Raw genomic sequence first — 14,840 nt, 5'->3', positions numbered from 1 at the left:
GTGTCCCCATCCTTGCAGCAGTGTAATGGGTTTAGCTCAAAGACCTTTAAAGTCCCCCAGGGCTTCTCTGGAGGCCACACCACTTCTGCCACTGAAATAGGAGATAACAGGAGGAATTGAAAGACAACTAGAAAGAAGCAAAAGGAGAAACAAGCAAAGCTGAGGATTAAGATGCAAAGAAAAGATAAAGTATAAAGTATAAGTAAAAATGTAAATGAAAGAAAATGGAGACTAGAATCAAGTATCTTACAAGCATGGTCTGTTAGGTCTTAACAGCGTGGACACAATAACAAACATCTTTAAAAAAATAAAATACAACAGTACAACAGTGCCATTGGGAGGAAAAACGTCTTAATCTCCACTGAAAGCCAGACAAACCATGATAAAAGAAAACTGATAATAATGGCAGGATGAGGAAAATCTTATCATTTCTCATAAACTCCGATTTTAGTGTGAACTGGTTATGGTCCTGAACTGACCTTCATGCACAAAATAACAAAAACGTCATACTCCTCACGCTGCAGTACGGATTAAATGGTTACTTAAGCCACTAAAGTAAACATTTACACTTTCATTTATAAGTTGATGTGCAATGGAAGCCAGCAAATTCAATAGCAGATGATAATAAGGACTACAATAAGATAATAGATTATTACAGAATTGCCTTGTCTTAGCCATATCACTGCCAATAACATTAAATCACACCCTTTCGTGTAATATCACTTAAATGTACGCTGTAGATTTCACTTCACAGACTTAGGTTATATGAGGCAACTTAGATATGATGTTCTGTGAGGAAATTTTAATAACTGGATTTCTATATGTAATGATGAATTGTATGTTTTGTATGTTGTTTGATAAATAAAAAATGTTAATCACAACGACAATAAAATCTGATAAGAAGAAGCAATGCCCTGAGAGCTGACAGTGGTGAATCTGACAGTTTGAGCTACGGTGAAAGGGTCTGGGAAGCTTCAATCACCCACAGGTCTTGCCACACTGACAGAACAGGTTAGTGAAAGCTTCATCGTGCTCTGACAGAGGGATGTGGAGGATTAAATGGGAGGAGAGGTGGGAGGCAGGGAGAGAGTCAAACTTAAAGGTCAACTTTATCCGCTAAGGACAGGGCACACAGCAACATCGCTTTGGGATTATTTTTTTTACGGATCACCAAAAGGGGATGCTTTTATTTGGTGTGGGTTTGTGTGTGTGTACATATGTGAGCTATATTTCAGTGTTTATGGAATTCAAAATTATTTGGTCTTGACCAAAAACCTCATTTCAATTTGATGATGCATTTGTACAGGTATTTTTAAAGCCGAAAGGTTCCATAAAATAGATGAAGAAAACAGCAAGCCTTTAGAGCACCTGGTGATTTCCACTGGTTAAGATACCACAAATAATTGTTGTTGCAGGTATTGTTTTTCCCCAACACACATTAGAAGAAAACCACACCCATTTCCGTATGATGAAAGTCTCAACAGCTGCAATTTATCGTTTACTGTCCACAAAATATACAAAAGTGCCAAACATATCATCACATACCACTCATCTGGCGATAGCAATGTGTTTTTACCATTGGTTAGAGCAAGGCTCGCTGTCCCACCTGTTTATCCCCCAATCAGAATATCTGCAGACTGTTGTGAATTTACTTACTTGGAGGTCTTTTATGTTTGGGAAGGGAATTCCAATGGTGACCACTGCCCTGGCATTGTCATCAGTAAAGTCTAGTCCTTCACTCACTTTACCCCTACAGACAGCAATCAGCAGTGCACCATCTATAACAAAGAAATACCATACAGTATATATCATTACTGTAAATGACAAGAAATATAAATATAGAATATAATATAGAACTCAGAACAGTTACTCAAACTATTATATTGTAAATAAGATGTCAGTGTTAGTGCAGCTTTACAAATTACTACTTAAATCTGTAGTCCGTAGTTTCGGTCCCCCATGAGTAATTCTATGTAATGACAGAGAACACTGAGAACACTGTCAGAGCATCCACACACATCACCCCGGCCCCTCCCCCACGCACTGATAACAGTGTCGCTACCCGATGTGAGTCAAGTGCAGATGTGAGTTGTGCGTGCATCACTTCGCAACAAGTAGCCTATAAGATGCTAACGAGAGACTTCTGTAATTTTAATACGGTAAAAATGGATCTACTTAACCAAAGCTTGTTCACTGCTGGCTACAAGTTAGCAATCAAACTCAACGAAGACTGTCCCTTGAATGGTGTTTTGAGCTAACATTAGCAATAAAAAAAAAAATCATAGATGGCTGAAATGTTTTTGAAATGATTTCCATCTTTTTGTTTGTAATGAGAAAAGTTTATTATTTTATGGATTTCACAAATATCCGTATGACACGTTATGCGGTAAACCGATTCAATCTGAGCATGTGCAACTCACATCTGCACTCAACCAGTGCCGGTCTCACTCGACTCACATCGGCTATGACACGTTATGCCGCAGACCGTTTAAATCTGAGCATGGGCAAATCACACCTGCGCTCGACTCACATCGAATAGCATCAACACATAGGATTAAAATACAATGGCTTCTTCAGAAGAGGTAATTGTCTTGCAATTCTGATGTCCTCTTTGTCTCCAAAGCTCAACACAGATTATATCAAACGACTGCATTTACAAACTAATTTACAGACATCAAGGTTTGCAGTGTGCTATAACAAAACCACCAGCGTGTCCAAAGGTCAGTGTGATGTCTCACTTCTTTCCTCACAGCACTTGATGGCATTGTAGTACATCTGAAGCAGTTCGTCAAAGTCCCCCTTGCCACCACCACGGGGCTCTGTGATCACAATTTTCTGTTGTTCTAGCTTCTCCCAGAGACCAGTGTTGGCCCATCGGTCACGCAGCTTGTCCAGCATCTGAGCAAATCACATGAGATATCATTTTATACAAATACCTATGCTTGCTGAGGTTTTGTTTTATGTGGAAATTGATCACATAGAATCCAAATCATAACAGTGAACCTACAAAGTGGCTCAGTAAAAGCAGAATCTTTTTTTCTAGACTCTCTTAGATAATGCTATGGTTAAGGAGTTGCCTCATGGTGTATTATCTACTTTGACAGTCAGTCATAACAGAAAAAGTACATAAACTACATCAGAGTAGTTTTTTAGGGCTAAATTAAGTGTTACCTGGACATTGCATAGACTCACATACTCACCGATACCAGCATTTTAGGCAGCATCGGAGGAATTTCTGAAACTGGTATCAGAACCACTCAAATATCAGTTGATCCACAACTTTGGTCTAGACTGCAACATATCCCAAGAACCACTGGATTGCCATGAAATGTTTCATACACTTTTCATGGTTCATGGACATTTCATCTAGGTCAACGTTTGCACTTATCGGGTTAAACATATATACATAACTTTAGTGATCCCTAACTTTCCACAAAGCACCATCATGACGTCAAAATTTTAGTTTGTACAACACTTGGGGATAGTACAGTTTAAGCAGCACTGTAGTCGAGCAGCAGCTGCTTCAGACAGGATCTAAGTATTGAGTGTAGGTCGCCCCTGTTTCATCAGCACTCAGAGCCCAACACACAATCCCCATAGTTACGCACAAAAAATAACCTTTGAAGTGGGAAAATATGCCATAACTTGGCCTATGTAGATAGCTTGATTAATCAAAATAGGAGCATATCTGCTCCGTCAGATGCTTGTAACACATTATGACACTTCCTAGTCTGAAACACTAAACTTGAAACAAAGAACAGGAAGCATTTAGCTACCAATGTTTGCTTCCGTGTCCTCACACAGCTTGGATTTCTTTTCCTTACTTGTACTTGGCAGAGAGCTGATGTGTTTAGACCACCTTTGAAAATCACAGCTCCTGTACCATTGTTTGTGCAAAAAGTAATCAGCTCTCAGGAGAGGCACATTGATCTAAAAGCCCTCATCCTAGCATGGCCCCACTCATGTCTGTGCTGTGCAGATTATATCCATGAATAAGCATGGCTTCACAATCGAAGAGCAGCTTCACTGGCTTGGAAATGTGTTAGAGGGGTCAAGTAGAAGTTCTTCTTATAGTCAGCAGAAACTTCTTAACAGGCGAATAGTGTTAAGCTGTAAAGCCTGAGCAAGAAAACGATTTCAACGTATTCACACGTATTCATTGACATCCTGTCCCCATCGATGAACAGCCAACTCAAGTGTTCCTCCAAATCACCACACAAAGCTAAACTGGAATTTACCCTGCAGGTTATGTGCAGTACAGAGGAAAACAAAAAAGGCAGACAGGGAAATGAGACAATATGAGAGTGTTGATTCTTTTTTGCATGCCAGTGTGATTGCCTCATAGTGGCGAAATCAAGCATGGGGAAAATTTCATCATGTTGAAAAAGTGAGAAAGTGAACAGAAAGTGAGGCCAGGACGTTTGCATCAATAAAACATGGCACATTCACTAAATATGCAGTGTTACATCGGCATTATGTGCGTCTTCAACTCAGCTTGTCCTCCAATAGCTTTCCAGTGCGATCTTGAGCGAGAGATGAATAATTCAACTTATGTACTTTAAGCAGATCTACTACTAAACAAAACAGCCATTATCTGCCAGACTGCACTTGGAAAGGAGCCAATTCCACAAGGCAAACAATAGGAAAAAAAAGAAAAATCACTTTTTTTTTTCTTGGTAAAATCATGCAAAAATATATGGTTTTGGAAAGGCAAACACTATAGCTGTTTAAGACATCAATCATGAAATGTTTTAACAATCCAGTTCTCATATCAAGTCAACACTCATACAGGAAATGTATGTTTAACTCCTGGTTTAAACTGTGTTTATTAGATTAGTCCATTTTTATTAGACTAAGTTTAACCAAAGTGTTACGGTTATTGTCCCAATCATCATTAACATGGGCCATGAACATCCCAAGACTAGTCTGATAAATCAAACTGCATAGATGGAGGTGTGAAGCAGAGTGTTTTACTATGCAGTCAAAAATGGAGTTTTAGCACCTTCAGCAAAGGCTTTCAGTATGTGAGCAATAGACACTTAACACAGAAATTAGACATAAAAATTACACTTGAGCACTTTGATGAATAATTTAGGAGAACATCTGACATTGACATTGGTGTTGGGTTTTAACTGGGTTGGGTTATAAAATTCCAATCTATAGATTCAACAGTGAAGAATTAAAAAAAATACGTTAAAAAGTATTAAAAATAGAATTTTTTTAACTTGTTCCTATTTCTTTTTGAACAACTTTTGGATATCGACATATTAAGCACTAGAAATTACATTCTACTGCATTTTAGAAATAAACATGTTTTAAGATACTGTACATACATGTACATTCAGTATATCTACCTTTCATCCACTTTAAGATTTCATTAAATCTGTAAACTCCAGCTTGTCATCAAGTTAAAACTTCTCCAGTGGCTGTGGTTCAGGTGTTAAAGGTGGAGCCAATGGGCAAGACACTGAACCCCACATTGTTCCCGATGTTGTGCCATAGGTGTGTGAATGGAACCTTGTATGGCAGCCTCAGCCACCAGTGTGTGAATGTGTGCAAATGATGCCTGTACTACGTAAAGGCGCGTTGAGTTGTCTTTAAGACTAGAAAAGCTCTGTATAAATGCAGTTCATTTACATTCTCTCCTTCATGTCACATATCTGCCTTTCCACACTAAAAACATCATCCAGATATTAGCAACTATCAGAAAAACCAGAGCTTTGGCCAACTGTCTTTAGCTTAACATCATTGATATTATTTTTTGTACTTCTTTAACCCTGCTACCCCGTGAGAGCAGGTGGCCTGTGGAAAACCAATCAATACAGAAAAAGAAAGAGCTGGACTGAGTAGCAACCGGAAGACGAAACCATTTACAAAAAAAAGTGGATCCTCTGGGAAGGTATTTCTCATGCAACTAGGCATCACCTCAACATTTAAATAATTAAAAACTAGAAGGGCACTTGGAGAGCGTAGACCTCGTCCAATGAATACCCTCTCTCACACATTAATCAGCATTAATGCAGTTTGAATTTTCCCAGTCAGGAACTCAATTTAAAACTTTTTAAAGGAATGGTGGTAATAGATCAGTGATGCCATCAGCAAGGTACTTTTTACAGGCCATTCTTTGTAATTTGTAAAACCATACAGATGGTTATGCATTAAAATTCCAGATCAGCAATACTGAAACCAGCCTGTATGGAACCAACAATCATGCCACGTTCAAAGTCACTTAAAACACCTTTCCTTCCCCATCCTGATAATTAGTTTGAACTTCATGAGATTATTGTGAACATATCTAAATGCCGCTACGTGACTGGCTGATTAGATATTTGAGTTGAACAGGTGTACCTAATAAAGTGTCCGTTAAATGGGAATGAGCAGTATTTAGCACATAGGGCACAACAAAGTGTGAATAATTTATTGCCTTTTCCAGGCATAGTAGGTGCTATAGTCAGCCGCTGCCAGTGACATGGTTAAGTGGACTAGATCTTTCTGCCAATTGGGACCATGTAGTGAAACAACTAAATAGAAGCAGTGAACTGTACTTTCTCTCTTCCCCCTTTACCATCTCCCCATCTTTCACCTCCTCTGCATCCGGCCTCTCTCTATCTCCTTCCGTGTCCCTGGTGTCAGTGAGCTGTGTGGCGACACATCGCTGCTCCTCTAGTGCCTGCTGAATTATGGAAGCGGTTTGGAGCCGACGGCATTAATGAAACATGCAGCCAGGAGCCACATTTCGTAGTGGCGAGGGAAGACGTGTTGTTGCAGCATCAATTATTCAGCCCCAAAATATCACAGTAACCATCACGCCAAGACTGGTGGCAAGAAGCCACCTGCCACCTCTGGCCTGACACTGTTCCCTTGTCGTCTGCTCTGCTCATCCCAGCCACACTGGGGGTGACAACAGAACGCTGCTGAAACACTACTGCCACTGATGACGGCTTCCTTTTCCTCTTTTAAAAAATATTAATTATTAAACTGAGTTCAACGTAAATCTATATATACATGGAAGAATTTCAGATTATGCAGATTTATTATTACACATATGTAACTTTGTAGACTGTGTGTTAAATTACAATATTATTTCTGTATAAAATGATCACTAATTTACAACGCATTGTGTAGCGAGTGATAATAGTTTGATACTTAGGCAAAATGTGATAGACTATCAATCCAATGCACAGAAAATAAAAATTTATATTTTTATAAACTATTATAACTACTATTGGCCACATGGTAACAAAACCATGTTGTTTGAAAAGAAATTGTGGTTGCTATCTTTAAACAAAGATAACAGTTGTAAAAGGCTGCAAATATTCTATCCATCCATCCATCTTTATTCCGATTATCCGGTATCGGGTCGCTGGGGCAGCAGCTCCAGTAGGGGACCCCAAACTTCTCTTTCCCGAGCTACATCAACTAGCTCGGACTGGGGGATCGCGAGGCGTTCCCAGGCCAGGTTGGAGATATAATCTCTCCACCTAGTCCTGGGTCTTCCCCGAGGCCTCCTACCAGCTGGACGTGCCTGGAACACCTCCCTAGGGAGGCGCCCAGGAGGCATCCTTACCAGATGCCCGAACCACCACAACTGACTCCTTTCGACGCAAAGGAGCAGCGGCTCTACCCCGAGCTCCTCTCGGATGACTGAGCTTCTCATCCTATCTCTAAGGGAGACGCCAGCCACCCTCTTGACAAAACCCATTTTTGTCGCTTGTACCCTGGATCTCGTTCTTTCGGTCAAGACCAGCCAATAGTCTATGTTTATCCTATTATCAAGAAATCTCATGAACAGACAAAAACAACAATGTGTTAGTATCTCAATACTTTCTGATTTCATTTTCCTGTCTGTGCCAGTTAACCACAAGCCCATTGGTTTCTACTGAAGAGGAATATATTTAAAAAAAAAAATAATGGGTATGGATAACACGTATATCCACGTATATCACACCCATCCACACGTTAGTAGAATAGGAAGAATAGAGAATATCAGCCTTATGCATTTGTTTTAGTTTACAGTATTACATTCTCCTTATATACAGTAAACACTGTATTTAGTCAGCTTTCCCATTAGCTATTCTCTCCATACCTTAAAAACTGTTTTGGTTTTCAAATAATTGGTTTCAAAAAACAGATTAATTGTTAAAGCCTGCATTCCTTCTTCTATTATCACTAGTTTCCACATTATGTTTAATTATACACATTGACAGCCACAAAAAATACAATACTGTAGCTGAAGGAGGTATCAGAACGAGATGAATGAGGCTGCATTCAACCTGTTAAATCTGAAACTCTAAGCCTCCCAAAAAAGCTCCAGTTTAGTTGCACAGCAGTAATCCTGAAGTTTCCACTGTAAAAACTCATATAAAACATCACCTCAGCTCTAAAAAAAATCATGAGGGATATGCTACACTGGGTAAATTGACCCATGAATCTAATATGCTCCCAAACACAGACATAAACAGTCTCACTTTGAGAAACCAGTACTTCAGGAGCTTTGCGATTGGTGCTTCAGATGCCTCGGGGCTGCAGAGGACAGTGTGTGCTTGCGGGTGTTCACCTTGCAGTCCGGTCTGACTTTGATTTGACACACACTCAGCAGAGCCCAGGCGCCAGCGCTGGGTGCGTCTTCACACAGACAGCAAGGCGACATCACCTAATGGCCCTTATCGCAATCTCCTTTAAAAGCATCTTGTATTCCCCGCCATCTTTCCACCTCTGCAAAAACCCACTTTTTTAATAAACCATCAGGCCCCTTCTCCAGTGGAGCATTGGTCGCTTCCTTTGGCGGCTGGGGCCAGACGGCTGAGGTCAGATGGCGGGGCCCGCTGTGATTTTAATGGGCATTAACTAGGGGGCTGTTGAGGCTAAAGTGCTAAAATACCACAGCACTGGTGCAGGCTCTCTGTGAAAGTGTGTGTGTGAGACCATGATTACAGGCCTACTCTGTGTCCATGTATCTTTAAAAAACAAAAATAATAATAATAAATAAATATATTTTTTTTTAAAGTACATTCTCTTGAGTTTTCACATAACTCATTTAACTTCGGTGCACCAATGTCAAATCACAACTTTAACTACAGAAACATGAACACATTTAATTCATTAATTATTCTACCTTCTATAAGAAAACATTTAAATACTAGAGCTAAACAGTGTTAATGCATCCTGAAGTGTGTCCTGTAGACTTTGTGCATTTATGTTTGCTTGCTCTTGTGTGAATTGTTGGGTCTAGACCTACTCTATTTGTAAAGTGTCCTGAGATAACTTTTGTTATTATGTGAAACTATAAATAAAATGTAATAGAAAAATGTTACGTAAAGGCAGAGAATAAGCCTTGAGGTACACCTCCTTGACCCTGCAGGCGTGTTCACCTCACTGTTCTCTGAGCTGCTGTGTATGAGGGGCTGATAGCAATCACCAAGACACACTGAACAGGGATGTCTGAAGATGACCTATCCTTTCTGTGTTGTCCACACACACACACACACAAACACACACATCACAGAGAAGACGGGACTCAGCGGCACCAACGAGGCCTCCACGGGCTCCAATTAATACCCCAGCCCTTCATATCCCTGCATCTCCTCATCTTTAAGAGCTGACTGCAGATTAAATATTTATGCATCAGCATAGCAAGAGAGATAAAAGACTCCTACATGGCTATCAATAATAAAAAAACATCCCACAGCTCATAGTCACTCCTCGGCTGGCATCACAGGCTGACAAAAAGGAAGGTAAAATGAGAAAACAACAAGGCCTGGAACCTTAGATTTCCTTCGCTGTTTTCATAGCAGTGTCATCAGCTGTTGGAGAATGCAACTGGATAGCAAGCAAAACAAGGACGGCAGAGAAATCAAACCAATGATCGCTACATATGATGCCTTGAAATACAAATCAAACACCAACCACGCAAATATGCCAAAGGTGAAAAAGGGCAACACACAACTGTGAAGGTCCACTGTTTGGTGGAAAATGATGTGTCCTCTTAACATGATATTGACTCATCACAGCGAAACAGTGTGTCAATGATGCCTGGCTTTCATGATACTAATATACTTCCAGTTGAAACGGGATGTGAGCGTAAAACAGCACAAAAGGCCAATCAGAAGTTCTAATTTTATTTATTTATTTATATATATATATATATATATATATATATATATATATATATATATATATATATATCTCAAATAGAGCCTGACCGATAAAGGATTTCTAAGACCGATACAAATAAAACCCTGTAACAAAACAGTTATTTGTAGTTATTTATGAGTTCTCACTAAAATAATATAATAATTTGTTTTTTTTGTCACAACAGAACATCAAAAATATTAAAGCTCTGATAAATAAAATGTATAAAAATAGCTGTAGAGTGCCCTCTGGTGGACAAACTATGCAACGTAACGTAACATGGTAACAACTCATAACAAGGTCAACCGTCTGTTTTTATTTTATTTTTTTAAATATTCATTTATCGGAATCATTTATTTGTCATTATAAATGATTCTGGTGAAGGAATATTAAAAAAAAAAAAGAAAAAAAAAATGACCCTTATAATTGCCAATACCAATAGATCGGGACACGCCTAATATCGGCCCAGCAATATATCGGTCGGGCTCTAATATACAATCGTGAACTTAAAGGAAAAGCAGACAAGACATTTTTCACTGGTGTATCTAATCATATTTGTCTAATTTATTAATTGGAAAGCAGAAAAATGTATGCCACGTAAAAATTATAAAATGTTCAGACAATTCTCTACTCTTCCTTTTTTTCTGTCAATTAATTGAAAACACAACCTCTAAAATCTATTCAAATGAAAATGAGGGCGGGGTGTTAAACTGGTCATAAGGGCTGATAATGGGATTAAAAGGGAGAGTTCTTCATTTTAAGGTGCTGCTAGCAAAAAAGGTGGTGAACCACTGCATTATAAAATCAATTTAAAGTGATTTTTTCATGACTTTAACTCAAATGTATTACGTAACCCTCAGTAAGTATGTTCGTTGACCAAAAGTTACACGTAACATGTGCAATGTGGACAAACACAATGATAAATGAAATCCACTTGGCCCTGAATAAGCTAATGTGACAACTGAGCTAGAGTGGACATGAATTATTCATGAACAAAAATGCATAACAAACAAAGGGGGACAAAGTGTCTATGAGTTTGCTCTCAAGAGCACCCTCATTAACTGAAAGAGGATACAGTGGCATGGGGATGACGGCATTTAACAAGTACCTCTATTGATTAGTAGTGATCTATTGTAACATACAACACCACCAACAGCTGCTTCATAGCAGTGGGATCTATTGGAATCCAGTTTAGGCTTTGAAAACTGTTACTTGTTTCGCAAGGCGAGTAGGTATAAATACCTTCAAAACAACAAACACTGGACATGACTCCAATTTGTGGTCTCTAGCTCCTCCTAGTGGTAGAATGTGGAAACGAATGTTCTAACTGCAAACAATCCTCCACCACTTATGTTCAGACTAAATTTGGATGCATGTTGGGAGTGAGCAGTGCCCTACACAACCAAGAATGAAGCAACAGTAAATATGTATCGATAATGCAATCACCAAAATTTTATTTACAGAGGATTGATGTATAAGAGACCTGAAACATGCAAACACCTCCACTGTTGTATTCACGCAGTATAGTACAATAGCCAAATAACACATTACCACTTTACTGCTTTTTTCCTTTGTAGTTTGTCTGCAGGTAGAGGTGGGCGGGGCCATCTAACCTGATGTCATGCACATGGGCAGATTGGGCTCATTCAGTCTCTCTCTTACCAACATGATCATATACCTTTTGGTTTGTTTGCTTTTACTCGTTTGGCCTTCACAAGAGGAATACATTCAACACTGCTACCACTGACTTACAGACTCAGCTTCCCTTAAGTTGCTTTTATCTTTCAGTTTCAATTATAAAATATTGTTTAAATCAGTACTTTAAATGAGCTCACTTTAAGCTTTTTTTAAACTTGAACCGCACACCACAATTGCAAACCAATGTTATTCTGAAAATGCCAGGACATGTAGTGTTGAGATTAATTAACACTACCTGATATCGCCCATGTCACACATATCCTACTTGTATTCCTTCAGATCAGTTATTTCACAGCCTGTTTCCTGTTTTAGTAGAATATGTCTTATTGGTGTATTTACCTTGTAGGAAGGCAAAAAGCAGAGCACACCCTTGGCCACAACCTTGCAGACATGGAGAAGCAGCGCACCCACCTCGTCCTGGAAGGCATACGTTTCAGTATGTTGGAAAGTGGCACAGAGTTTTCTGCCTTGGGGTCCTGAACCAACAGTGCCCACCCAAACCTGAAGAGAGGGCATTAGAAATTTCATGTCACCAATCTACTTCATATGATAAATGAATCTAAGCATTATTGTGTTGACCCAAAAATGTGTGATCAAAGGCCCAAACACAAATGTTCCCCGTATCATTATGGGCCTTTTGAAAAACCTTTTGTTTAATTTTTACGTGCACTGGCAGATTAGTGGTGACTCTGAATAATAAGTCAAAGTGGATTTTTAGATCCTACAGAATTTTGATTCTTATGTCCACACGAGTCCAAACCAACAGTTATGATTTGTGACCTAATCTAGAGATGTGCAATTAAAATAAGAATTACGGGCGATTCCGACACATAGCTCTGTTGTTTGTAAATTTGGACTGCTGTCAGTAGAGAAAAAAAGAAAAACAAATCAGTGCTGCCTACACCGTGTGATCATCCTGCTAGCGTTAGAACCCAACAGGCTTCAACAGGGCAAGTTTTAAATGTGTTTTTAGCCTCTTAACATGTTCAAAATATCATTAAAGTGCCTACCCATGTGAAGTGATTCCTTCCGAGTGAACACAGTGAATCTGACTGCTTGATATGTCACAGAAAAGCATGACATGTGTGCTAATTTGGGACGGGATCAGACCCACGGGACTGCGCATGCCCATGTCGCCCTGGACTGTGCATGCTCTAATGACGGTTCTACCGAGGTCGTAGCTAATGGATATAGCTAATGGTTGTAATTTAGCATGTGAACAGTTTTACAAACTCCCGGGGCTATCAGCTAGTAGCTACAGTAGCTAACATCAGCGGTAGCTAGCAGTACATACTCCATTGCTCTGATTGGTTGTAGGTCTAGCCAATTAAGTGAAGAGCCATTTTTGGTTGAAACACGCCCCATAATCACAGCCCGGTGGCGCAGTATCAGACTCATATTCTGACTAGAATCTGAGTATGACACAATGTGATTATGATTTTTTATTTCTTTTTTTCCCATAATCGAGCAGCCCTAATCTGCAACATATTTATGTCATCAACCCCTGAATATCCATAGCTCATAGTTCTCAGGCCTGCAGATGAGTTTTATTGCAAATTAAATCAAATAAAAAAATATATAATTTATGGTTAGAGTGTGACATCTGCAGACAAAGGTGGCAGTGTGACAAATGGAGCAAATACAAGGTTAAAGTTTTCGATTGTTTGATACACCTTTTGCAGTTATTTCCGTGATCTACCTGCTGATACAGACGCAGCTCTACTTTCCCACTGTGATTAACCTTTTGAAGAACTGGACCTCGTGTTGACCGAGACTGATATAGAGATGGAGCTTTTAGGAAGCTTAAGGATTTCAAGAAGCCTTGATGTCACTGGAGGGATGTTATAAGTTCAAGTCGTACATCAGAGTGATATTTGCAAATCAAGGAATCAAGTAGCTAAATTTCCTCTCACACAGTAATACACTTTGTCAGACGAGCCACAAAGTGAATATGTGGCATTGTTTGCAGAGGCTCAGTGATGTAGGTAAACTTACTAACCTGGGACTTGTTGATAACATGGTTGGCCTCCAGCTGGATGGAGAATTTCACCCCAAGTTCAGAAGAGAACGAGCCCATGGGCGACAGAGTTCCTGATGTCAGCACAATGCTGTGCACCGACTTACTCAAACTAGAGAAAGCCTAAAAAGACACAGACACAATAAACCTCCAAGGGGTGTTGCAGCTGTATGCCATAAACATATCAAAACATATCATATTAAGGGTGGAACGGTGGCGATTGGAGAGCTGAAAATGTTTTAAATAGTCTTTAAAAAAATATATTTTGGTGACAAATTTTACCAGCACTCAGCAGGTAACCTTACTTTCATACCCTGTTAAGTCATAAATATAATTTTTATAGACTTCGGTAACAGATCATTGCGGCCTACATGGCAAGGTGTGCCATCTCTAACCTCTCACCACAGCGGGGTTAAGGCACCAGAAGCTGAGTGTCAGGACTTCGGTCTTGACTCGAGCGCTCTGGCGTTGTCTGTAGCGTGGCCGGACGATAAAGCCCTGGGCGTCAGCGACATCAGGTGGGACCTGGTTTGTCCAAGCATAGGTTTTCTGCAGAGCTACCCGGTAGTCCTCAGCAAACCTACAGATACACAGAGAACTGAGCCATTGTTCAATTCCATACCCTTTACAATGATTAATCTGAGACACTGGCATGATTTAAGATATTGGTCAGACTTCTTTGGTTTGTCTCTGACCTGCAGCCGTCCTCAGAGGAGTAGATAAAGCCAAGCACCATGAAGAGGTTTTTGAGGACAGTGGAGGTAGCCGAGCTGAGGGTTGGGACCTGAACCATATCCTCTTTACCATTGACCAACCCTACACGCTCCTCTTTCTCCAATACCGCTGCCAAGTTTTGCTGTTGCAAAGTAAGACAGTGGAAGACATGTAAGAAAAAACAGTGCTGTCAATAATCAGAGAACATCTAAAACCAAATAAGATGCAGCTATATTTAAATAATCCTCTTTTCTTTCTTTCTTTTTTTACAAGAAAACCT

At 39.6% G+C, this 14,840-nt stretch overlaps 1 protein-coding gene across 3 annotated transcripts in view; it reads right to left on the bottom strand.

Annotated features, from left to right (window-relative positions):
• brip1 (BRCA1 interacting protein C-terminal helicase 1) overlaps nucleotides 1-14,840 on the bottom strand; it is a 79,832-nt gene that overhangs the window by 49,980 nt on the left and 15,012 nt on the right. For all 3 annotated transcript variants that reach the window (XM_034867299.1, XM_034867301.1, XM_034867300.1), the window contains exons 11-16: nucleotides 14,542-14,702; nucleotides 14,249-14,426; nucleotides 13,829-13,969; nucleotides 12,169-12,330; nucleotides 2,739-2,898; nucleotides 1,657-1,778 (exon numbers count right to left, since the gene is read on the bottom strand). In XM_034867299.1, coding sequence (XP_034723190.1) covers nucleotides 1,657-1,778; nucleotides 2,739-2,898; nucleotides 12,169-12,330; nucleotides 13,829-13,969; nucleotides 14,249-14,426; nucleotides 14,542-14,702 — 924 coding nt within the window. The remainder of the gene's footprint in view (nucleotides 1-1,656; nucleotides 1,779-2,738; nucleotides 2,899-12,168; nucleotides 12,331-13,828; nucleotides 13,970-14,248; nucleotides 14,427-14,541; nucleotides 14,703-14,840) is intronic.

This window comes from Etheostoma cragini, chromosome 3 (assembly GCF_013103735.1).
Source record: "Etheostoma cragini isolate CJK2018 chromosome 3, CSU_Ecrag_1.0, whole genome shotgun sequence".
NCBI classification, from domain to species: domain Eukaryota; kingdom Metazoa; phylum Chordata; class Actinopteri; order Perciformes; family Percidae; genus Etheostoma; species Etheostoma cragini.
The sequence above is the reverse complement of the archived record's forward strand: the minus strand, read 5'-3'. Positions and strand labels throughout refer to the sequence as shown.